The 25,476-nt window shown below is 45.4% G+C and overlaps 2 protein-coding genes across 4 annotated transcripts in view; both read right to left on the reverse strand.

Annotated features, from left to right (window-relative positions):
• ccdc169 (coiled-coil domain containing 169) overlaps positions 1-11,071 on the reverse strand; it is a 37,618-nt gene extending 26,547 nt beyond the window's left edge. The window contains exons 1-4 of one of the 2 annotated variants that reach the window (XM_065004947.1): positions 10,316-10,410; positions 4,744-4,826; positions 1,666-1,776; positions 1,490-1,530 (exon numbers count right to left, since the gene is read on the reverse strand). In XM_065004947.1, the coding sequence (XP_064861019.1) occupies positions 1,490-1,530; positions 1,666-1,776; positions 4,744-4,822 (231 nt within the window). In that variant the 5' untranslated portion in view covers positions 4,823-4,826; positions 10,316-10,410. Of the gene's footprint in view, positions 1-1,489; positions 1,531-1,665; positions 1,777-4,743; positions 4,827-10,315; positions 10,411-10,899 lie in introns of those variants that run through there. The other variant, XM_065004946.1, reaches the window with a different exon arrangement.
• Positions 11,072-11,280: 209 nt separating this feature from the next.
• sparta (spartin a) overlaps positions 11,281-25,476 on the reverse strand; it is a 23,738-nt gene continuing 9,542 nt past the window's right edge. Inside the window, exons 3-8 of one of the 2 annotated variants that reach the window (XM_029653175.2) lie at positions 23,533-23,727; positions 17,397-17,547; positions 17,127-17,321; positions 16,828-16,986; positions 16,560-16,650; positions 11,281-13,296 (exon numbers count right to left, since the gene is read on the reverse strand). In XM_029653175.2, coding sequence (XP_029509035.2) covers positions 13,044-13,296; positions 16,560-16,650; positions 16,828-16,986; positions 17,127-17,321; positions 17,397-17,547; positions 23,533-23,727 — 1,044 coding nt within the window. In that variant the 3' untranslated portion in view covers positions 11,281-13,043. Of the gene's footprint in view, positions 13,297-15,003; positions 15,612-16,559; positions 16,651-16,827; positions 16,987-17,126; positions 17,322-17,396; positions 17,548-23,532; positions 23,728-25,476 lie in introns of those variants that run through there. The other variant, XM_029653176.2, reaches the window with a different exon arrangement.

Raw genomic sequence — 25,476 nt, forward strand, 5'->3', positions numbered from 1 at the left:
TATAATATACAGTTTATAATATCTATAATATACAGTATATAATATCTATAATACAGTATATAATATAATATCTATAATATGCTGTATATAATATATCTATAATATACAGTATATAATATAATATCTATAATATACAGTATATAATATCTATAATACAGTATATAATATAATATCTATAATATGCCATATAAAATATTATATATATAATATACAGTATATAATATCTATAATACGCAGTTTATAATATATATAATATGCAGTATATAATATACAGTATATCTATAATATACAGTATATAATATAATATCTATAATATACAGTATATAATATAATATCTATAATATACCATAAAATATACAGTATATAAAATGATATTATAATATGCAGTATATAATATAATATCAATTATATACAGTATATAATATAATATACAGTATATAATATACAGTATATAATATAATATACAGTATATAATATACCATAAAATATACAGTATATAATATACCATAAAATATACAGTATATAATGTCTATAATACGCAGTTTATAATATATATAATATGCAGTATATAATATCTATAATATACAGTATATCTATAATATGCAGTATATAATATAATATCTATATTATGCAGTATATAATATAATATCTATAATATACAGTATATAATATATCTATAATATACAGTATATAATATAATATCTATAATATACCATAAAATATACAGTATATAAAATGATATTATAATATGCAGTATATAATATAATATCAATAATATACAGTATATAATATAATATACAGTATATAATATACAGTATATAATATAATATACAGTATATAATATACCATAAAATATACAGTATATAATATCTATAATATATAGTATATAATATCTATAATATACAGTATATAATATCTATAATATACAGTATATAATATACCATAAAATATACAGTATATAATATAATATCTATAATATACAGTATATAATATCTATAATACACCGTATATAATATACCATAAAATATACAGTATATAATATACCATAAAATATACAGTATATAATATAATATCTATAATATACAGTATATAATATACAGTATATAATATAATATCTATAATATACAGTATATAATATAATATCTATAATATACCGTATATAATATACCATAAAATACAGTATATAATATAATATCTATAATATACAGTATATAATATACAGTATATAATATAATATACAGTATATAATATACCATAAAATATACAGTATATAATATATATAATAATAAACCGTATATAATATACCATAAAATATACAGTATATAATATAATATCTATAATATACAGTATATAATATAATATCTATAATATACAGTATATAATATACAGTATATAATATAATCTATAATATACAGTATATAATATAATCTATAATATACAGTATATAATATACCATAAAATATACAGTCCAATATATGTAAGAACTCACCACTGGGACCTCATAATAGGATCGTATCGAGGCTAATCGATCTGCAAAGACACATAAGAAAGCATGTGGGGTCACCTCAAAAGCACCCTAAAAATCCACAAAATAATTTCCCTTGTGTGCGTGTGTATTTAGTGTGTGTGTGTGTGTGTGTGTGTTTAACATGGCCTTCCTATTACCCATGGGGTTTCTCCGCAGGTCCTCCATTTTTTCGTGAACAAGTGTGATCTGACGTTCCAGCCGACCGTTCAGCTCCACCTGCGTGTCGTACCGGGTCTTCCACTCGTTACCTGGCAAGAGGATACACATCCCCACACTCAACATGCTTTACACTACACAATGTTTAATGTAACATACTGTGATATGTTGCTATATCATATTTAATCAAGTGAACAGGCTTGTGTGTTTATTCCATTAGTTCACTGAACTATGTGACCTTCTCACATGGAGCCATGCTTCAGCTGCCATAGCAACACTACTAACCACCTAGGCCAGTCAATAGTAAAACTCAAAACATTTTTGGGGGCGGGGATTCGACTCCTGACATCATAAGAACACACATAACACACACCCAGGTCCAGAACAGAGGGTACAACACAAGAGACATGCAGCCAGAGGTCTCTTCACAGTCCCCAGGTCCAGAACAGAGGGTACAACACAAGAGACAGGCAACCAGAGGTCTCTTCACAGTCCCCAGGTCCAGAACAGAGGGTACAACACAAGAGACAGGCAACCAGAGGTCTCTTCACAGTCCCCAGGTCCAGAACAGAGGGTACAACACAAGAGACAGGCAGCCAGAGGTCTCTTCACAGTCCCCAGGTCCAGAACAGAGGGTACAACACAAGAGACAGGCAGCCAGAGGTCTCTTCACAGTCCCAAGGTCCAGAACAGAGGGTACAACACAAGAGACATGCAGCCAGAGGTCTCTTCACAGTCCCAAGGTCCAGAACAGAGGGTACAACACAAGAGACAGGCAGCCAGAGGTCTCTTCACAGTCCCCAGGTCCAGAACAGAGGGTACAACACAAGAGACAGGCAGCCAGAGGTCTCTTCACAGTCCCCAGGTCCAGAACAGAGGGTACAACACAAGAGACAGGCAGCCAGAGGTCTCTTCACAGTCCCAATGTCCAGAACAGAGGGTACAACACAAGAGACATGCAGCCAGAGGTCTCTTCACAGTCCCAAGGTCCAGAACAGAGGGTACAACACAAGAGACAGGCAGCAGAGGTCTCTTCACAGTCCCCAGGTCCAGAACAGAGGGTACAACACAAGAGACAGGCAGCCAGAGGTCTCTTCACAGTCCCCAGGTCCAGAACAGAGGGTACAACACAAGAGACAGGCAGCCAGAGGTCTCTTCACAGTCCCCAGGTCCAGAACAGAGGGTACAACACAAGAGACAGGCAGCCAGAGGTCTCTTCACAGTCCCCAGGTCCAGAACAGAGGGTACAACACAAGAGACATTATTAGTTTTGATTCCTGTTTGGACCCAAGGAAGAGTAGCCGTTGCCTTGGCAGCAGCTAATTGGGGATCCTAATTGGGGATCCCTCCCTGTCCACACACACCATACAGACTCACTCTCCCTGTCCACACACACCATACCGACTCACCCTCCCTGTCCACACACACCATACATACTCACCCTCCCTGTCCACACACACCATACATACTCACCCTCCCTGTCCACACACCATACAGACTCACTCTCCCTGTCTACACACCATACAGACTCACTCTCCCTGTCTACACACCATACAGACTCACTCTCCCTGTCTACACACCATACAGACTCACCCACCCTCCCTGTCCACACACACCATACAGACTAACCCTCCCTGTCCATACACACCATACAGACTCACCCACCCTCCCTGTCCACACACACCATACAGACTAACCCTCCCTGTCCATACACACCATACAGACTCGCCCTCCCTGTCCACACACCATACAGACTCACTCTCCCTGTCCACACACACCATACAGACTAACCCTCCCTCCCTGTCCACACACACCATACAGACTAACCCTCCCTGTCCATACACACCATACAGACTCACCCACCCTCCCTGTCCACACACACCATACAGACTAACCCTCCCTGTCCATACACACCATACAGACTCGCCCTCCCTGTCCACACACCATACAGACTCACTCTCCCTGTCCACACACACCATACAGACTAACCCTCCCTGTCCACACACACACACCATACAGACTCACCCTCCCTGTCCACACACACACACCATACAGACTCACCCTCCCTGTCCACACACACACACCATACAGACTCACCCTCCCTGTCCACACACACACACCATACAGACTCACCCTCCCTGTCCACACACACACACCATACAGACTCACTCTCCCTGTCTACACACCATACAGACTCACTCTCCCTGTCTACACACCATACAGACTCACCCACCCTCCCTGTCCACACACACCATACAGACTAACCCTCCCTGTCCATACACACCATACAGACTAACCCTCCCTGTCCATACACACCATACAGACTCACCCACCCTCCCTGTCCACACACACCATACAGACTAACCCTCCCTGTCCATACACACCATACAGACTCGCCCTCCCTGTCCACACACCATACAGACTCACTCTCCCTGTCCACACACACCATACAGACTAACCCTCCCTGTCCACACACACACACCATACAGACTCACCCTCCCTGTCCACACACACACACCATACAGACTCACCCTCCCTGTCCACACACACACACCATACAGACTCACTCTCCCTGTCCATACACACCATACAGACTCACTCTCCCTGTCCACACACACCATACAGACTCACCCTCCCTGTCCACACACACCATACAGACTAACCCTCCCTGTCCACAGTAACACACACACCATACAGACTCACTCTCCCTGTCTACACACCATACAGACTCACCCTCCCTCCCTGTCCACACACACCATACAGACTAACCCTCCCTGTCCACAGTAACACACACACCATACAGACTAACCCTCCCTGTCCACAGTAACACACACACCATACAGACTCACTCTCCCTGTCTACACACCATACAGACTCACCCACCCTCCCTGTCCACAGTAACACACACACCATACAGACTCACTCTCCCTGTCCATACACACCATACAGACTCACTCTCCCTGTCCACACACACCATACAGACTCACTCTCCCTGTCCACACACACCATACAGACTCACTCTCTCTGTCCACAGTAACGCACACACCATACAGACTCACCCTCAAGGTTCACACTGTTTAGTCTCTCCTCCAACTCTGTCATGGTGCTCCCCAGATCACACACAGACTCCTGCAGCATCTCTCTACAGGCAGGAGTGAGAGATGAGAGAGAGAGAGAGACACACAGACAGACAGACAGACAGACAGACAGACAGACAGACAGACAGACAGACAGACAGACAGACAGACAGACAGACGGGCATTTAATGTGGATTGGTGATAGTATAACTACCAAATTTACACAAGTGTGTCCCTGAGGAAAATGGGGGAGGGTCATGCTTTTTCAATTTCAGTCATGGGGAGGGTTTAGTATTTCTTGATGTTTTATTCCAGGAGAGGGTCATGTAATTTACAATCGATAAAATGTCATATTGCTCAGTCATTGAGAATTAGTTGTTTTATTGTATCTTGATTTGTGCCCGATGCTGCCCCTCATCCCTGATTCTCTGCTGGGCGGCAATATCAAGTACGGCCTTGTGTCGTCGCTATAGAATGACCCTTAACCTATATACTATAGGCTGCAAGCCTAGGATATACCAATAGCATGCTCGGAGAGCCTGGTTCCTCTCTAGGTTTCTTCCTAGGTTCTGGCCTTTCTTGGGAGTTTTTCCTAGACACCGTGCTTCTACATCTGCATTGCTTGCTGTTTTGGGGTTTTAGGTTGAGTTTCTGTACAGCACTTTGAGATATCAGCTGATGTAAGAAGGGCTTTATAAATACATTTGATTGATTGATCGACAGGGCAAAGTTATATTTGTAAGAAAATGTACTTTCTTTCCAATTTTTGGAGCTGCTGGGATGGTGTATATAAAACTAGGCTACACTGCATTGGATAGACGTTCCCAATCACGATCCCCGGCCCGGCTCGTGCTCATTTGTGCTGCCTGACCAATGTCTGTGCTGTGTACGGTGGTACTTCAGCAGGCGAGTCAAAGGCTTCCTCACGAAAATAAAATGTATTTGTCCCCAAAAAATAATAATATCGGTACACGTGTACCAGGCCTACTGACGTCCTGGTCAGCTGTAGAGGAAGAGCACAGAGATGAGGAGGACTGGAGGTAAGCTTGTTATTGCTATAATTGATTTGAATAAAAACAATGTTTCGTTGCCCATAATGGAGCTAGTTATCAGAGTTATTGACCTCACAATAAGCCATATTTAAGTGATTTACATAATTTATATTACTATGAAGTGGCAGCCACGAAAATGGATAGTGCCTGGGTGCTGAATGTAGGCTAATTCGAGAAGGTCTAATTAATTTAAACTGTGTTCCTTTTAATTTGACTTTAGGCTACTAACAACAAGAGAGCGTTGTGTTGGAGCCTATTTCTTCCTTTTCAAGAAACAAGAGGCAGGTCTACCTGTTTGACAGACTAAATTATAGTTTACTATCCATAGATTGAAGGGATTGGCTGACACAATCACCATGCACCCCTTAAAAAGCTCAGTGTCAGTGAAGGGCTCGTTGTGTTAGGATAAAACCAGGGCTCGAATTAAGGGGGTATGTGAGGGTATATTGAGGGGTTATTGTGAGGGTATATTGAGGGGGTATTGTGAGGGTATATTGAGGGGGTATTGTGAGGGTATATTGAGGGGTATTGTGAGGGTATATTGAGGGTATATTGAGGGGTATTGTGAGGGTATATTGTGAGGGTATATTGAGGGGTATTGTGAGGGTATATTGAGAGGGTATGTGAGGGTATATTGAGAGGGTATGTGAGGGTATGTGAGGGGGTATTGTGAGGGTATATTGAGGGGGCATTGTGAGGGTATATTGAGGGGCATTGTGAGGGTATATTGAGGGGGTATTGTGAGGGTATATTGAGGGGGCATTGTGAGGGTATATTTAGGGGCATTGTGAGGGTATATTGAGGGGTATTGTGAGGGTATATTGAGGGGTATTGTGAGGGTATATTGAGGGGGTATTGTGAGGGTATATTGAGGGGGTAGTGTGAGGGTATATTGAGGGGGTATTGTGAGGGTATATTGAGGGGGCATTGTGAGGGTATATTGAGGGGGTATTGTGAGGGTATATTGAGGGGGTATTGTGAGGGTATATTGAGGGGGTATTGTGAGGGTATTGTGGCTTTTGCTAAAGAAAATGTTAGCTTAAGATGTTGAAAACAAATGTTTGGACCTGCTTATATCAAGTGATCCATAATGACGCTTTAGTCCTCAATTCTTTTGCGCTAGAAACATGCAGTAAAACGCCGGGGAAAGACACGTCTCCGATGCATATGGGGATATCTTTGGTTTGTCTCTATGATATTCAGAGGCTGCGCTTGACTTTGCTTGGCAAGTCATGTGTGATTCTGTCACTATCAAATTGACCTTCAACATGTCAACAGGCTATTAAACAACATACTAACTCTAAATCAGTCAGGAGAAAGCCAGGAAGCATAATTATCTAAGCTATATTGTTATTATTTCAAGGCCATTTAAGAAATAAATTGTGAGGCATTTGAAACATGCTACATGCTTGGAGGAGCGCTCATGCTACATGCTTGGAGGAGCGCTCATGCTACATGCTTGGAGGAGCGCTCATGCTACATGCTTGGAGGAGTGCTCATGCTACATGCTTGGAGGAGCGCTCATGCTACATGCTTGGAGGAGTGCTCATGCTACATGCTTGGAGGAGCGCTCAGCACATCAACAACAACACTTCAACAGCATTTCAACAACACATCAACAACACATCAACACATCAACAACACATCAACAACACTTCAACAACACTTCAACAACAACACATCAACAACAACACATCAACAGCACTTCAACAACACATCAACAACACATCAACAGCACTTCAACAACACATCAACAACACTTCAACAACACATCAACAACACTTCAACAACACATCAACAACACTTCAACAACACTTCAACAACAACACATCAACAACAACACATCAACAGCACTTCAACAACACATCAACAACACTTCAACAACAACACATCAACAACACTTCAACAACACATCAACAACACTTCAACAACACATCAACAACAACACATCAACAACAACACATCAACAGCACTTCAACAACACATCAACAACACTTCAACAACACATCAACAACAACACATCAACAACACATCAACAACAACACATCAAGAACACTTCAACAACACATCAACAACACATCAACAACAACACATCAACAACACATCAACAGCACTTCAACAACACATCAACAACACATCAACAACACATCAACAACAACACATCAACAACAACACATCAACAACAACACATCAAGAACACTTCAACAACACATCAACAACACATCAACAACAACACATCAACAACACATCAACAACACATCAAGAACACTTCAACAACACATCAACAACACATCAACAACAACACATCAACAACAACACATCAACAGCACTTCAACAACACATCAACAACACTTCAACAACACATCAACAACAACACATCAACAGCACTTCAACAACAACACTTCAACAACACTTCAACAACACATCAACAACACATCTTTGCTTTGAGGAGCATTCAACAACACATCAACAACACTTCAACAACACATCAACAACAACACATCAACAACACATCAACAACAACACATCAAGAACACTTCAACAACACATCAACAACACATCAACAACACTTCAACAACACATCAACAACAACACATCAACAGCACTTCAACAACACATCAACAACACTTCAACAACACTTCAACAACACATCAACAACAACACAACAACAATACATCAACAACACATCAACAACACATCAACAACAACACATCAACAACACTTCAACAACAACACATCAACAGCACATCAACAACACATCAACACATCAACAACAGCATATCAACAACACATCAACAACACTTCAACAACACATCAACAACACTTCAACAACACTTCAACAACACATCAACAGCACATCAACAACACTTCAACAACACATCAACAGCACATCAACAACACTTCAACAACACATCAACAGCACATCAACAACACTTCAACAACACATCAACAACAACACATCAACAACAACACATCAACAGCACTTCAACAACACATCAACAACACTTCAACAACACATCAACAACAACACATCAACAACACATCAACAACAACACATCAAGAACACTTCAACAACACATCAACAACAACACATCAACAACACATCAACAGCACTTCAACAACACATCAACAACAACACATCAACAGCACTTCAACAACACATCAACAACACTTCAACAACACATCAACAACAACACATCAACAGCACTTCAACAACACATCAACAACATTTCAACAACACATCAACAACAACACATCAACAACAACACATCAAGAACACTTCAACAACACATCAACAACACATCAACAACACTTCAACAACACATCAACAACACTTCAACAACACTTCAACAACACATCAACAACAACACAACAACAACACATCAACAACACATCAACAACACATCAACAACAACACATCAACAACACTTCAACAACAACACATCAACAGCACATCAACAACACATCAACAACAACACATCAACAACACTTCAACAACACATCAACAACAACACTTCAACAACACATCAACAACACATCAACAACAACACATCAACAACACATCAACAACACATCAACAACACTTCAACAACACATCAACAGCACATCAACAACACTTCAACAACACATCAACAACAACACGACAACAACACATCAACAACAACACATCAACAACAACACATCAACAACACTTCAACAACACATCAACAACACATGAACAACACATCAACAACAACACTTCAACAACACTTCAACAACACTTCACCAACACTTCAACAACACATCAACAACAACACATCAACAACAACACATCAACAACACTTCAACAACACATCAACAACAACACATGAACAACACATCAACAACAACACTTCAACAACACATCAACAACAACACATCAACAACAACACATCAACAACACTTCAACAACACATCAACAACAACACATGAACAACACATCAACAACAACACTTCAACAACACATCAACAACACATCTTTGCTTTGAGGAGCATGCGGTGAGATACATGCCTATTGTGTTAGTTTAGCCTAGTAGATTCTCATATATTCACATGCCTTCATCACAGAAAACAAATCTATTTTGGAAAAATCAATACTATGGATTGTAATAGAATAAACTAGAAAGTGATAGTTTTCCAAATGATAAAAAAAAAAACGATTGTATTTTCCTCTGGTTTATCGATGACCAGATACTTCAGTTGTAACTGGTTCTGTTGCGCTCAATTTGATAAAACAACTATATCACTGTTTCAAACTTAAGACTTCTCTTTTTTTTACAATAATCTGTATAAAAATCAAAATATCTCAGGTGCTGCAGCGTGCGCTCATTCCTTGTCATGTGTTGTGGTGTTAAAAAAAGATTATGCTCGTCTCCAATCGTGTAAAATGAGTAGAATTGCATAAAATGCGTTTATAAAAATGAAATTGTATTCAATAAGATGATAGTCATTATAATAAAAACACTGCATGACTATCTTTTCACCCTTAGAGTTTGTCCGCTGCAGTCAAGTGACCCGACCCACGCAAAACATAAAACACGGTCAAGACATCCGACATCTGCTCCTCAGTTTCCGTCCTGAATTTGTCAGCGCGAATACACAACACTTATGCTTTGCAATGTTAAAGACAATAGATTATTGATGTATCACAACCGGGTTAGGGTTTGGCTGGGGTAGGCCGTCATTGTAAATATGAATTTGTTCTTAACTGACTTTCCGATTTAAACAAAATACATTTAAAACGTCTGTGTATAGGACTCCGTTTCCAGAAAAACACGCATTACCGTGTAGTGTATTCGCGCATAAATATTCAGGCGGAAACTAAAGAGCCGATGGCTTGACTGCTTTTGGTGATTGTAGGTTCACTTGACCGTAGTCTAGACGGGTTCTCTGCTAGCGACTTTGTTGAAATTATTATTTTGGGTATAGGGGAGTGAGCGTTCAGGGAGGGTCGGGTAAAAATATACTTTACTGAATGGTTGGCCACCCATTTCTATTTCAGAGGTCCTATTTTCTTCAGGTATCGCTCACTATAAATACATTCCCTTACAATACACGTTGCACTTACTTCATCTCTCTCTCCTGCGCCAACTCGTCCTGTAAACGTGCTAAATCGTATTTGCTGAAGTCCGCATCTCCCATGATGTTCTTCTCAAAGTTGCCATCAACTCAAAAGTTTGCTCTCCTCGTTGCCAATGGAGACAGTCGTGTCCTGCACGTTGTCGGAAGTTGATTTCAGAGGATCTGAAGGAGTAGCGCGTCACCTGCGTTTTGAAAAACGACGGCACGCTTGTATGCGGCTCTTACATGCGTTTCAGTTCAAATAAACGAAGTATTATTATTATTATTTGTGAGTCGATTCTGCTATTTCTGATCCATCTGATCTGACAATCAATCAAGGGCATGAAGTAACAAAAACATGACAGAAAATCCTTTCATAACAAATGACTGAATAATAAAATAGACGGTTTAATTACAAACCGCACAGAGAAAATCAACAACAGTGTCATTGATATATTTGATATATTGGTATATTTTGTCACAGATACAAATATGTTATATATTACACATTCTATGAAACATATCCTTCATTTAATATGGCTCCAACATTCAGAGGAATGAACAGTTAAGTAGTCTACATACAGTAAGGTGAGATGGAACACAATGGACAGGTGGGGGGGGGGGGGGGGGGGGGGTACAAAACAGCACCCAATATCAGCTTTTAGGGGCAGCTTCACCCTACAGCGAAAGGTCTGGATAGATTTAAAAACAATATGATGCAAGCTCCTTTTTGCAAACTGGAGGCAGTGAAGAGCTCTCACCATGATTCTTACATGTACAGCATTTACCCCATTCAGATCTATGAACACAGAGAGGGCCAAAATATATGAGTCTATGAACACAGAGAGGGCCAAAAGATATGAGTCTATTAGCACAGAGAGGGCCAAAATATATGAGTCTATTAGCACAGAGAGGGCCAAAAGATATGTGTCTATTAGCACAGAGAGGGCCAAAAGATATGAGTCTATGAACACAGAGAGGGCCAAAAGATACGAGTCTATGAACACAGAGAGGGCCAAAAGATATGAGTCTATTAGCACAGAGAGGGCCAAAATATATGAGTCTATTAGCACAGAGAGGGCCAAAAGATATGCGTCTATTAGCACAGAGAGGGCCAAAAGATATGAGTCTATGAACACAGAGAGGGCCAAAAGATATGAGTCTATTAGCACAGAGAGGGCCAAAATATATGAGTCTATTAGCACAGAGAGGGCCAAAAGATATGAGTCTATTAGCACAGAGAGGGCCAAAAGATATGAGTCTATTAGCACAGAGAGGGCCAAAAGATATGAGTCTATTAGCACAGAGAGGGCCAAAAGATATGAGTCTATTAGCACAGAGAGGGCCAAAAGATATGAGTCTATTAGCACAGAGAGGGCCAAAAAGATATGAGTCTATTAGCCCAGAGAGGGCCAAAAGATATGAGTCTATTAGCCCAGAGAGGGCCAAAAGATATGAGTCTATTAGCACAGAGAGGGCCAAAAGATATGAGTCTATTAGCACAGAGAGGGCCAAAAGATATGAGTCTATTAGCACAGAGAGGGCCAAAAGATATGAGTCTATTAGCACAGAGAGGGCCAAAAGATATGAGTCTATTAGCACAGAGAGGGCCAAAAGATATGAGTCTATTAGCACAGAGAGGGCCAAAAGATATGAGTCTATTAGCACAGAGAGGGCCAAAAGATATGAGTCTATTAGCACAGAGAGGGCCAGAAGATATGAGTCTATTAGCACAGAGAGGGCCAAAAGATATGAGTCTATTAGCACAGAGAGGGACCAAAAGATATGAGTCTATTAGCACAGAGAGGGCCAAAAGATATGAGTCTATTAGCACAGAGAGGGCCAAAAGATATAGGGGCCAATGAACACAGAGAGGGGCCAAAAGATATGAGTCTATTAGCAGAGAGGGGATAAAATATATCACGGCCTATTGACACAAAGGGGCTTATAAAACATAGGGGCCTATTGACACACTGAGGGGCCAAAATATATAGGGGCCTATGAACACAGAGAGGGGATAAAATATATAGCGGCCTATTAGCACACAGAGTGGTTCTTAAGATATAGGGGCCTATGAACACAGCTTAAAGATATCGGGGCTAAAATATATAGGGGCCAAATAGACAAGAGCCACATAAATGAGTATGACATCTATTTATTTTCTTCCTCATCCTTCTTCCTCTCCCACATCTCTTTCTCCTCTGGTCCTCCGTTGTGGTTGTGGTCTCCGACTGCGACCTGCGGGGTATTGTTTCGCTCTTTGACCACAGCTTTAGCGGTCTGTTTTCCGGCGGTCTTCAGGACACCCTTGATACCCAAGTTGTCCACGTTGAACGCGGCCACGCCCACGTTGATCACTGATTGGATGCCCGTGTTCGTGGCTTTGCTCACGTCATCGCCGTACCTTCATCATAGGATGAGTAGAAGTGGGTGGGTTTAGTGGAAGGCATGAGGAGGGGAGAGAGGAGTAGGGAGGTAGAAGTGGGTAGGTTTAGTGGAAGGCATGAGGAGGGGAGAGAGGAATAGGGAGGGAGGGGAGGGAGAAGGGAGGGAGAGAGGGAGGGAGAAGAGGGAGTAGGGAGGGGAGGGAGTAGGGAGGGAGAGAGGGAGTAGGGAGGGAGAAGAGGGAGTAGGGAGGGAGAGAGGGAGTAGGGAGGGAGAAGAGGGAGTAGAGGGAGAAGAGGGAGTAGGGAGGGAGAAGAGAAGTGGGTGGGTTTAGTGGAAGGCATGAGGAGGGGGTTTAGAGGAAGGAATAGGGAGGGAGAAGAGGGAGTAGGGAGGGAGAAGAGGGAGTAGGGAGGGAGAGAGGGAGTAGGGAGGGAGGTAGAAGTGGGTGGGTTTAGTGGAAGGCATGAGGAGGGGAGAGAGGAATAGGGAGGGAGAAGAAGGAGTAGGGAGGGAGGTAGAAGTGGGTGGGTTTAGTGGAAGGCATGCGGAGGGGAGAGAGGAATAGGGAGGGAGAAGAGGGAGTAGGGAGGGAGAAGAGGGAGTAGGGAGGGAGAAGAGGGAGTAGGGAGGGAGGTAGAAGTGGGTGGGTTTAGTGGAAGGCATGCGGAGGGGAGAGAGGAATAGGGAGGGAGAAGAGGGAGTAGGGAGGGAGAGAGGGAGTAGGGAGGGAGAGAGGGAGTATGGAGGGAGGTAGAAGTGGGTGGGTTTAGTGGAAGGCATGAGGAGGGGAGAGAGGAATAGGGAGGGAGAAGAGGGAGTAGAGAGGGAGTAGGGAGGGAGGAGAGGGAGTAGGGAGGGAGAAGAGGAGTAGGGAGGGAGAGAGGGAGTAGGGAGGGAGAAGAGGGAGTAGGGAGGGAGAAGAGGAGTAGGGAGGGAGAAGAGGAGTAGGGAGGGGGAGAGGGAGTAGGGAGGGAGGTAGAAGTGGGTGGGTTTAGTGGAAGGCATGAGGAGGGGAGAGAAGAGTAGGGAGGGAGAAGAGGGAGTAGGGAGGGAGAAGAGGGAGTAGGGAGGGAGAGAGGGAGTAGGGAGGGAGGTAGAAGTGGGTGGGTTTAGTGGAAGGCATGAGGAGGGGAGAGAGGAAGAAGAGGGAGTAGGGAGGGAGGGGAGAAAGGAGAAGGCAGGGAGGAATAGGGAGGGAGAAGAGGGAGTAGGGAGGGAGGGGAGAAAGGAGTAGGGAGAAGGCAGGGAGGAATAGGGAGGGAGAGAGGAGTAGGAAGAGAGAGAGGAGCAGGGAGAGGGAGAGGAGAGTAGGGAGAGAGAGGAGCAGGGAGAGAGAGAGGAGTAGGGAGAGAGAGAGGAGCAGGGAGAGAGAGAGGAGTAGGGAGAGAGAGAGAGGAGTAGGGAGAGAGAGAGAGAGAGAGGGAGAGAGAAAGAGGAGTAGGGAGAGAGAAAGAGGAGTAGGGAGAGAGAGAGGGGAGTAGGGAGAGAGAGAGAGGAGTAGGGAGAGAGAGAGAGGAGTAGGGAGAGAGAGAGAGGAGAGGAGAGAGAGAGAGAGGAGTAGGGAGAGAGAGAGGAGTAGGGAGGGAGAGAGGAGTAGGGAGGGAGAAGTATGGAGGGAGGAAGGTGTAGGGAGGGAGGGAGGGAGGTGTAGGGAGGTGTAGGGAGGGAGGAAGGGACCTGGTCACCAGTAGTACATTATATAAGGAATAGTCTGTCATATGGGACACAGATGTGAGAGGACAGAGAGAGACACTGACGTTATTTCATATTAGGTTTATTAGTAACAAAGCAAGAAAGAGTCTTCACATAAGACACCCAATATACACAGGCATTTAGCTGCCCTGTGGACACAGACACACAGGCCTGTCAGGACCCCTGTCTGAAAACAACCCATAATCCTTTCCATTGCCTTGATCCGAGGACAGGTGTTTACACCTTCCACCACCGAGCCTTGCAATGGATTTGCTGCAGCCATGTTGGGTTAGATCAACACAAGACTATGACTAGGGTTTATGGACTAGGGGCTAGGGATAAGGGGCTAGGGATCAGGGGCTAGGGATAAGGGTTTATGGACTAGGGGCTAGGGATAAGGGTTTATGGACTAGGGGCTATCAGGGGCTAGGGATCAGGGATCAGGGGCTAGGGATCAGGGGCTAGGGATCAGGGGTCGTTCTCAGACCAGACCAGAGTTATTCATATAGGCATTCAGTCAGTATTCAGTCACAAAGGTCAAAAGGTTACAATTCAAAAGGTCTCCGTCTTTACTCCCCGACCAGTCAGTCACCCCGTCAGTTAGAGGGGTCGTCTAAAAGACCTTCTAGACCCCGAAATCTGGAAAATAAGAAGATAAAGGGCGAGAGGGAAGGAAAGGTGTGGAAAGAACGAAATAAAGATATTATTTCCCCAAAGCTCCAAGAATTCATCCTGCCAGTGTGTTTCTCCCTATAATAACACAACTACATTGTTACCTTGCCAAAGACAGCATCTAGTGGGATAAAGAAGACACTAGCTGGTACCCAGACCCACCAAGATCATGACAGCACCTAGTGGGCTAAAGAAGACACTAGCTGGTACCCAGACCCACCAAGATCATGACAGCACCTAGTGGGCTAAAGAAGACACTAGCTGGTACCCAGACCCACCAAGATCATGACAGCACCTAGTGGGCTAAAGAAGACACTAGCCGGTACCCAGACCCACCAAGATCATGACAGCTCCTAGTGGGCTAAAGAAGACTAAAGAAGACACAGCTAGTGGGCTGAAGACACTACCCAGACCCACCAAGATCATGACAGCACCTAGTGGGCTAAAGAAGACACTAGCTGGTACCCAGACCCACCAAGATCATGACAGCACCTAGTGGGCTAAAGAAGACACTCAGACAGCACCTAGTGGGCTAAAGAAGACCCAGACCCACCAAGATCATGACAGCTCCTAGTGGGCTAAAGAAGACACTAGCTGGTACCCAGACCCACCAAGATCATGACAGCGTCTAGTGGGCTAAAGAAGACACTAGTCGGTACCAAGACCCACCAAGATCATGACAGCACCTAGTGGGCTAAAGAAGACACTAGCTGGTACACAGACCCACCAAGATCATGATGAAAGGGGTGAAACAAAGAGAAGAGGAAAGCATAGCCCCTTCAAATAGAGTGATTGAAGATCACAGGAGGAGAAGAGAGGGCAAGTAGGAGGGGAGGAGAAGGGGAGGAGGGGAGGAGAAGGGGGAGGAGGGGAGGAGAAGGGGGAGGAGAAGGGGGAGGAAAGAGAGGGACTTACTTATGCTTCACGGTCATGACCGTCTCAGAGGTGACACTCTTGCCGATGTTCTTAGCTCCAGTTTCCAAACCAGTCCACATAGCGGAGAGACCTTAGAGATACACAGGAGAATAGTTTGATTATCAGACAGGTAGGTCACTCTAGTACAGGTGGCCTATTAACAGAATCTGCATATCTATCATTCAAATAACTTTCAGAAATACTCTGATAATCAACATATTCTGTGTGTGGATCGAGGTCGCTACTATGCGTCTTTCGCTCTCCATACCCTTTATGCTGCTGACTGCCACCACCATAGCGCCATCCAGGTTGGAGCGGCCATCTTTAGTGTTCTTCATGGACTCAGGGATAAGTTTACTGCCATGTTTCTTTACATGAGGAGCCAGCTTCTCCCCCACACAGCCTACTACGGTACACACTCCGTCCACTGCAAACACACAAAACACAAGTTTACAAGAGTGTTAGTGTACACACACACACACACACACACGTTTTGGTGATCTTTATATGCCCCCTCCATCGCATAGAGATATCATGTTTGTTTTGTACCCTCCTCCATATCCTTACCCAGGAACTGACTGACGCGAACAGCACCCCCGGTGGCCTGTTTAGCATGTTGCAGGCCCTTGGTAACACCAGGGCTGACCTCAGCCGGGACGTTCTCTGGGGTGATGTGTTCTCTCAGCTTAGACGCTCCTTTCTGGATGGCCTTACCTGTGACCTCCGCTCCACGCACAAACCCTTTACTCAGCCACGATGCACCTGCAGGAAGGGTGGGATGTACAGACAGACTGCATGTTCCAATACATACACACCTACACACACAGACAACCCTACCTGCCAGGATGCCTTGGGACATCTTCTCGCTCCATTCAGGTAGGGGGAGTTCTTCCTCCCCTGTCCCTGCTCCCGCCCCCTCCACAGGGGGACCAATGGGAACCTTCTCACTCAGGTTCATGATCTCTGACCCTGCCCCCTCCTCTGGAGCCTAACAGACAGGAAATGAGGTCATGGAATAGATATCAACTTTTAGTATGTAGAGCAGAAGTTTGTCCTGATCCCAGAACCCACCTGACCTGGGCTGGAGTCCATAAAGCATCTCAGAGAAGTGCTGATCTAGGACTTCCCATTCCAACCCCACCCCATTCCATTCCAACCCAACCCCACTCCATTCCAACCCCACCCCATTCCAACCCAACCCCACTCCATTCCAACCCAACCCCACTCCATTCCAACCCCACCCCATTCCAACCCCACTCCATTCCAACCCCACTCCAGCCCATTCCAACCCCACTCCAGCCCATTCCAACCCCACTCAATTCCAACCCCACTCCATTCCAACTCCACTCCATTCCAACCCCACTCCATTCCAACCCCACTCCACTCCATTCCAACCCCACTCCAGCCCATTCCAACCCCACTCCATTCCAACCCCACTCCAGCCCATTCCAACCCCACTCCATTCCAACCCCACTCCATTCCAACCCCACTCCATTCCAACCCATTCCAACTCCACTCCATTCCAACCCCACCCCATTCCAACCCCACTCCACTCCATTCCAACCCCACCCCATTCCAACCCCACTCCACTCAATTCCAACCCCACTCCATTCCAACCCCACTCCATTCCAACCCACTCCATTCAGCCCCATTCCAACCCCACTCCATTCCAACCCCACCCCAACCCCACTCCACTCCAACCCCACTCCATTCCAACCCCACTCCATTCCAACCCCACTCCATTCCAACCCCACTCCCCATTCCAACCCCACCCCAGCCCATTCCAACCCCACCCCATTCCAACCCCACTCCACTCCATTCCAACCCCACCCCATTCCAACCCCATTCTCCACCCCATTCCAACCCCACTCCAGCCCATTCCAACCCCACCCCATTCCAACCCCACTCCATTCCAACCCCAGCCCATTCAACCCCAGCCCATTCCAGCCCCAACCCCATTCCAACCCCAGCCCATTCCAACCCCACCCCATTCCAACCCCACTCCATTCCAACCCCACCATTCCACCCCACCCCATTCCAACCCCACCCCATTCCAACCCCAGCCCATTCCAACCCCAGCCCATTCCAACCCCACTCCCATTCCAACCCCAGCCCATTCCAACCCCACTCCCAGCCCAGACAATTCCAACCCCACTCCCAGCCCAGACAATTCCAACCCCACTCCCAGCCCAGACAATTCCAACCCCACTCCAGCCCAGACAATTCCAACCCCACTCCACCCCACTCCACCCCAGCCCATTCCAAACCCACCCCAGCCCAGCCCATTCCAAACCCACCCCAGCCCAGTCCAACCCCAATGCGGGGCGACAGGTAGCCTAATGGTTAGAGCGTTGGACTGATAACCGAAAGGTTGCAAGATCGAATCCCGGTGCTGACAAGGTAAAAATCTGTCGTTCTGCCCCTGAACAGGCAGTTAACCCACTGTTCCTAGATCAGTTAACCCACTGTTCCTAGGCTGTCATTGAAAATAAGAATTTGACTTGCCTACTTAAATAAAAGTCAACATTTTTTTGTAATGATATTAAAATAAATTCCAAGCCCATTCCTGCTCACGCCAGCCAGGACACATTCCTGTGAGCTGTAGTAGACTACAGGAGGACCAGTGTGTTTCCACCCACAACACAATAACAAGCATTTGGTGATGACTGGCGAGACAGAAACAAGAGAAATATGTTTCCTAAGAACACAGTGGTTAGCTGCAATAGTTAGCTACGTTTTATGTTGACTTGAAACCATTAATTGGTTTTAGTTACTTAAAAAATATATATGTGAAAACTGGTGCGTGTGTATGTGACTACACAGTAACTTGTGAACAAAAGACACTTCGTAAGCATTGCTAATGTGGTGGATTTCCTTTGAATTGCAGCCTTTGAAAAATTTGTATGGGGACATTGAGGACATTGACCCAACAGATTCCAGTCAGTCAGCTCTAGTCCTCCCCAGTAGAACACTGTTGTAGTTCAGTCAGTCAGCTCTAGTCCTCCCCAGTAGAACACGGTTGTAGTTCAGTCAGTCAGCTCTAGTCCTCCCCAGTAGAACACGGTTGTAGTTCAGTCAGTCAGCTCTAGTCCTCCTCAGTAGAACACTGTTGTAGTTCAGTCAGCTCTAGTCCTCCCCAGTAGAACACGGTTGTAGTTCAATCAGTCAGCTCTAGTCCTCCCCAGTAGAACACTGTTGTAGTTCAGTCAGTCAGCTCCTAGTCCGGTTGTAGTTCAGTCCCTCTAGTAGAACACGGTTGTAGTTCAGTCAGTCAGCTCCTCCTCAGTCACTGTTGTAGTTCAGTCCCCTAGTCCTCCCCAGTAGAACACGGTTGTAGTTCAGTCAGTCAGCTCTAGTCCTCCCCAGTCAGTAGAACACTGTTGTAGTTCAGTCAGTCAGCTCTAGTCCTCCCCAGTAGTTCAGTCAGTCAGCTCTAGTCCTCCTCAGTAGAACACTGTTGTAGTTCAGTCAGTCAGCTCTAGTCCTCCTCAGTAGAACACTGTTGTAGTTCAGTCAGTCAGCTCTAGTCCTCCCCAGTAGAACACGGTTGTAGATCAGTCAGTCAGCTCTAGTCCTCCTCAGTAGAACACGTTGTAGTGTAGTTCAGTCCTCCCCAGTCAGCAGTCAGTCAGTCTTCCCCTCAGTAGAACACTGTTGTAGTTCAGTCAGTCAGCTCTAGTCCTCCCCAGTAGAACACTGTTGTAGTTCAGTCAGTCAGCTCTAGTCCTCCCCAGTAGAACACTGTTGTAGTTCAGTCAGTCAGCTCTAGTCCTCCACAGTAGAACACTGTTGTAGTTCAGTCAGCTCTAGTCCTCCTCAGTAGAACACTGTTGTAGTTCAGTCAGTCAGCTCTAGTCCTCCCCAGTAGAACACTGTTGAGTTCAGTCAGTCAGCTCTAGTCCTCCCCAGTAGAACACTGTTGTAGTTCAGTCAGTCAGCTCTAGTCCTCCCCAGTAGAACACTGTTGTAGTTCAGTCAGTCAGCTCTAGTCCTCCCCAGTAGAACACTGTTGTAGTTCAGTCAGTCAGCTCTAGTCCTCCCCAGTAGTCAGTCAGTCAGCTCTAGTCCTCCACAGTAGAACACTGTTGTAGTTCAGTCAGCTCTAGTCTCCTCAGTAGAACACTGTTGTAGTTCAGTCAGTCAGCTCAGTCCTCCCCAGTAGAACACTGTTGTAGTTCAGTCAGTCAGCTCTAGTCCTCCCCAGTAGAACACTGTTGTAGTTCAGTCAGTCAGCTCTAGTCCTCCCCAGTAAAACACTGTTGTAGTTCAGTCAGTCAGCTCTAGTCCTCCCCAGTAGAACACTGTTGTAGTTCAGTCAGTCAGCTCTAGTCCTCCTCAGTAGAACACTGTTGTAGTTCAGTCAGTCAGCTCTAGTCCTCCCCAGTAGAACACTGTTGTAGTTCAGTCAGTCAGCTCTAGTCCTCCCCAGTAGAACACTGTTGTAGTTCAGTCAGTCAGCTCTAGTCCTCCCCAGTAGAACACTGTTGTAGTTCAGTCAGCTCTAGTCCTCCCCAGTAGAACACGGTTGTAGTTCAGTCAGTCAGCTCTAGTCCTCCCCAGTAGAACACGGTTGTAGTTCAGTCAGTCAGCTCTAGTCCTCCCCAGTAGAACACGGTTGTAGTTCAGTCAGTCAGCTCTAGTCCTCCCCAGTAGAACACGGTTGTAGTTCAGTCAGTCAGCTCTAGTCCTCCCCAGTAGAACACTGTTGTAGTTCAGTTAGTCAGCTCTAGTCCTCCCCAGTAGAACACTGTTGTAGTTCAGTCAGTCAGCTCTAGTCCTCCCCAGTAGAACACTGTTGTAGTTCAGTCAGTCAGCTCTAGTCCTCCACAGTAGAACACTGTTGTAGTTCAGTCAGTCAGCTCTAGTCCTCCTCAGTAGAACACTGTTGTAGTTCAGTCAGTCAGCTCTAGTCCTCCCCAGTAGAACACTGTTGTAGTTCAGTCAGTCAGCTCTAGTCCTCCCCAGTAGAACACGGTTGTAGTTCAGTCAGTCAGCTCTAGTCCTCCACAGTAGAACACTGTTGTAGTTCAGTCAGTCAGCTCTAGTCCTCCACAGTAGAACACTGTTGTAGTTCAGTCAGTCAGCTCTAGTCTTCCACAGTAGAACACTGTTGTAGTTCAGTCAACACTCTAGTCCTCCTCAGTAGAACACTGTTGTAGTTCAGTCAGTCAGCTCTAGTCCTCCCCAGTAGAACACTGTTGTAGTTCAGTCAGTCAGCTCTAGTCCTCCCCAGTAGAACACTGTTGTAGTTCAGTCAGTCAGCTCTAGTCCTCCCCAGTAGAACACTGTTGTAGTTCAGTCAGTCAGCTCTAGTCCTCCCAGCAGTAGAAACACGGTTGTAGTTCAGTCAGTCAGCTCTAGTCCTCCCCAGTAGAACACGGTTGTAGTTCAGTCAGTCAGCTCTAGTCCTCCCCAGTAGAACACTGTTGTAGTTCAGTTCAGCTCTAGTCAGCACTGTTGTAGTTCAGTCAGTCAGCTCTAGTCCTCCCCAGTAGAACACTGTTGTAGTTCAGTCAGTCAGCAGCTCTAGTCCTCCACAGTAGAACACTGTTGTAGTTCAGTCAGTCAGCTCTAGTCCTCCCCAGTAGAACACTGTTGTAGTTCAGTCAGTCAGCTCTAGTTCCCCAGTAGAACACTGTCAGTCAGCTCTAGTCCTCCCCAGTCACTGTTGTAGTTCAGTCAGTCCTCCCCAGTAGAACACTGTTGTAGTTCAGTCAGTCAGTCCTCCACAGTAGAACACTGTTGTAGTTCCTCCCCAGTAGAACACTGTTGTAGTTCAGTCAGTCAGCTATAGTCCTCCCCAGTAGAACACTGTTGTAGTTCAGTCAGTCAGCTCTAGTCCTCCTCAGTAGAACACTGTTGTAGTTCAGTCAGTCAGCTCTAGTCCTCCCCAGTAGAACACGGTTGTAGTTCAGTCAGTCAGCTCTAGTCCTCCCCAGTAGAACACTGTTGTAGTTCAGTCAGTCAGCTCTAGTCCTCCCCAGTAGAACACTGTTGTAGTTCAGTCAGTCAGCTCTAGTCCTCCCCAGTAGAACACTGTTGTAGTTCAGTCAGTCAGCTCTAGTCCTCCCCAGTAGAACACTGTTGTAGTTCAGTCAGTCAGCTCTAGTCCTCCCCCAGTAGAAGTCAGTCAGCTCTAGTCCTCCCCAGTAGAACACGGTTGTAGTTCAGCTCCAGCTCTAGTCCTCCCCAGAACACGGTTGTAGTTCAGTCAGTCAGCTCTAGTCCTCCCCAGTAGAACACGGTTGTAGTTCAGTCAGTCAGCTCTAGTCCTCCCCAGTAGAACACTGTTGTAGTTCAGTCAGTCAGCTCTAGTCCTCCCCAGTAGAACACTGTTGTAGTTCAGTCAGTCAGCTCTAGTCCTCCCCAGTAGAACACGGTTGTAGTTCAGTCAGTCAGCTCTAGTCCTCCCCAGTAGAACACGGTTGTAGATCAGTCAGTCAGCTCTAGTCCTCCACAGTAGAACACTGTTGTAGTTCAGTCAGTCAGCTCTAGTTCTCCACAGTAGAACACTGTTGTAGTTCAGTCAGTCAGCTCTAGTCCTCCCCAGTAGAACACTGTTGTAGTTCAGTCAGTCAGCTCTAGTCCTCCACAGTAGAACACTGTTGTAGTTCAGTCAGCTCTAGTCCTCCCCAGTAGAACACTGTTGTAGTTCAGTCAGTCAGCTCTAGTCCTCCCCAGTAGAACACTGTTGTAGTTCAGTCAGTCAGCTCTAGTCCTCCCCAGTAGAACACGGTTGTAGTTCAGTCAGTCAGCTCTAGTCCTCCCCAGTAGAACACTGTTGTAATACAGTATGATTTACTGTTACTGCTACTGGTGGATCACTGACAAGCTAGGAGCTGGCTGTGAGTGTGTGTAACTGTGTGTGTTACTGTGTGTGTTACTGTGTGTGTAACTGTGTGTGTAACTGTGTGTGTTACTGTGTGTGTAACTGTGTGTGTAACTGTGTGTGTTACTGTGTGTGTAACCTCACCTGTACCCGTAGCTCAGTGAGTTGTGAGAGGAGGTCCTGAAAGGCATGTCTGTCTGCTGCAGGCAGTTCAGAGGACAGCACAACCCCTACGTAGGACCCGGGTATCCCCGCCATGGTGTCAGGAAACATAAAGATCCCAGAGGTAGACAGAAGCACTGGGGTGTCTGGAGTCAGGGGGTACAGCCAGTCACACACCTGCAACACACACACACACACGTTAGGAAGGAGCACAGGGTGTCTGGCGTCAGAGGGTACAACCAGTCAGACACCTGCAACACACACACACACACATCCTCATCTGCACATCTATCACTCCAGTGTTAATTGCTAAATTGTCATTTCTTCGCCACCACGGCCTATTTATTGCCTTGCCTCCTTTGCACACACTGTATACTGATTTTTCTATTGTGTTATTGACTGTAAGTTTGTTTATTCCATGTGTAACTCTGTGTTGTTGTCTGTGTCGCACTGCTTTGCTTTATCTTGGCCGGGTCGCAGTTGTAAATGAGAACTTGTTCTCAACTAGCCAACCTGGTTAAATAAAAGGTGAAAATAAATACATTTAAATAAAAACACACACACACACACACAAAACAACAACATGGACGTAGACTATATCACTGGTTGGCAGTTGGCATCGTCAGGGCTGGGAAACTGCTATTTGTTCGTTCAGACCCTATCCATGGTACATTACCACAGCCTGCAACACAACAGAACAGCAGAGTCATCTGTTAACGGGCCCCTATTGTACTGCTGGGACACTGAGCTACCCAGAACACAACAGGGTTAGAGTGAGACACCACAGGCCAGTCAACACACTGGGTTTAACACGTCTGACTAGATCACATCCCAAATCGCACCCTATTCCCTACATAAGGGTTAGAGCGGTGGACTAGTAACCGAAAGGTTGCAAGATCAAATCCCCGAGCTGACAAGGTTCAAATCTGTCGTTCTGAACAAGGCAGTTAACCCACTGTTCCCCTGAACAAGGCAGTTAACCCACTGTTCCCCTGAACAAGGCAGTTAACCCACTGTTCCCCTGAACAAGGCAGTTAACCCACTGTTCCCCTGAACAAGGCAGTTAACCCACTGTTCCCCTGAACAAGGCAGTTAACCCACTGTGCCCCTGAACAAGGCAGTTAACCCACTGTTCCCCTGAACAAGGCAGTTAACCCACTGTTCCCCTGAACAAGGCAGTTAACCCACTGTTCCCCTGAACAAGGCAGTTAACCCACTGTTCCCCTGAACAAGGCAGTTAACCCACTGTTCCCTGAACAAGGCAGTTAACCCACTGTTCCCCTGAACAAGGCAGTTAACCCACTGTTCCCTGAACAAGGCAGTTAACCCACTGTGCCCCTGAACAAGGCAGTTAACCCACTGTTCCCTGAACAAGGCAGTTAACCCACTGTTCCCCTGAACAAGGCAGTTAACCCACTGTTCCCCTGAACAAGGCAGTTAACCCACTGTTCCCTGAACAAGGCAGTTAACCCACTGAACAAGGCAGTTCCCTGAACAAGGCAGTTAACCCACTGTTCCCCTGAACAAGGCAGTTAACCCACTGTTCCCCTGAACAAGGCAGTTAACCCACTGTTCCCCTGAACAAGGCAGTTAACCCACTGTTCCCCTGAACAAGGCAGTTAACCCACTGTTCCCCTGAACAAGGCAGTTAACCCACTGTTCACCTGAACAAGGCAGTTAACCCACTGTTCCCCTGAATAAGACTGTTCCCTGGTAGTTACATGCTCATTCACATGAAGGGGGGGTTACATGCTTTCACATGAAGGGGGGTTACTTTCACATGAAGGGGGGGGTTTCACATGAAGGGGGGTTACATGCTTTCACATGAAGGGGGGTTACATGCTTTCACATGAAGGGGGGTTACATGCTTTCACATGAAGGGGGGTTACATGCTTTCACATGAAGGGGGGTTACATGCTTTCACAT

Source organism: Oncorhynchus nerka, linkage group LG19 (genome assembly GCF_034236695.1).
Source record: "Oncorhynchus nerka isolate Pitt River linkage group LG19, Oner_Uvic_2.0, whole genome shotgun sequence".
Lineage (NCBI taxonomy): Eukaryota > Metazoa > Chordata > Actinopteri > Salmoniformes > Salmonidae > Oncorhynchus > Oncorhynchus nerka.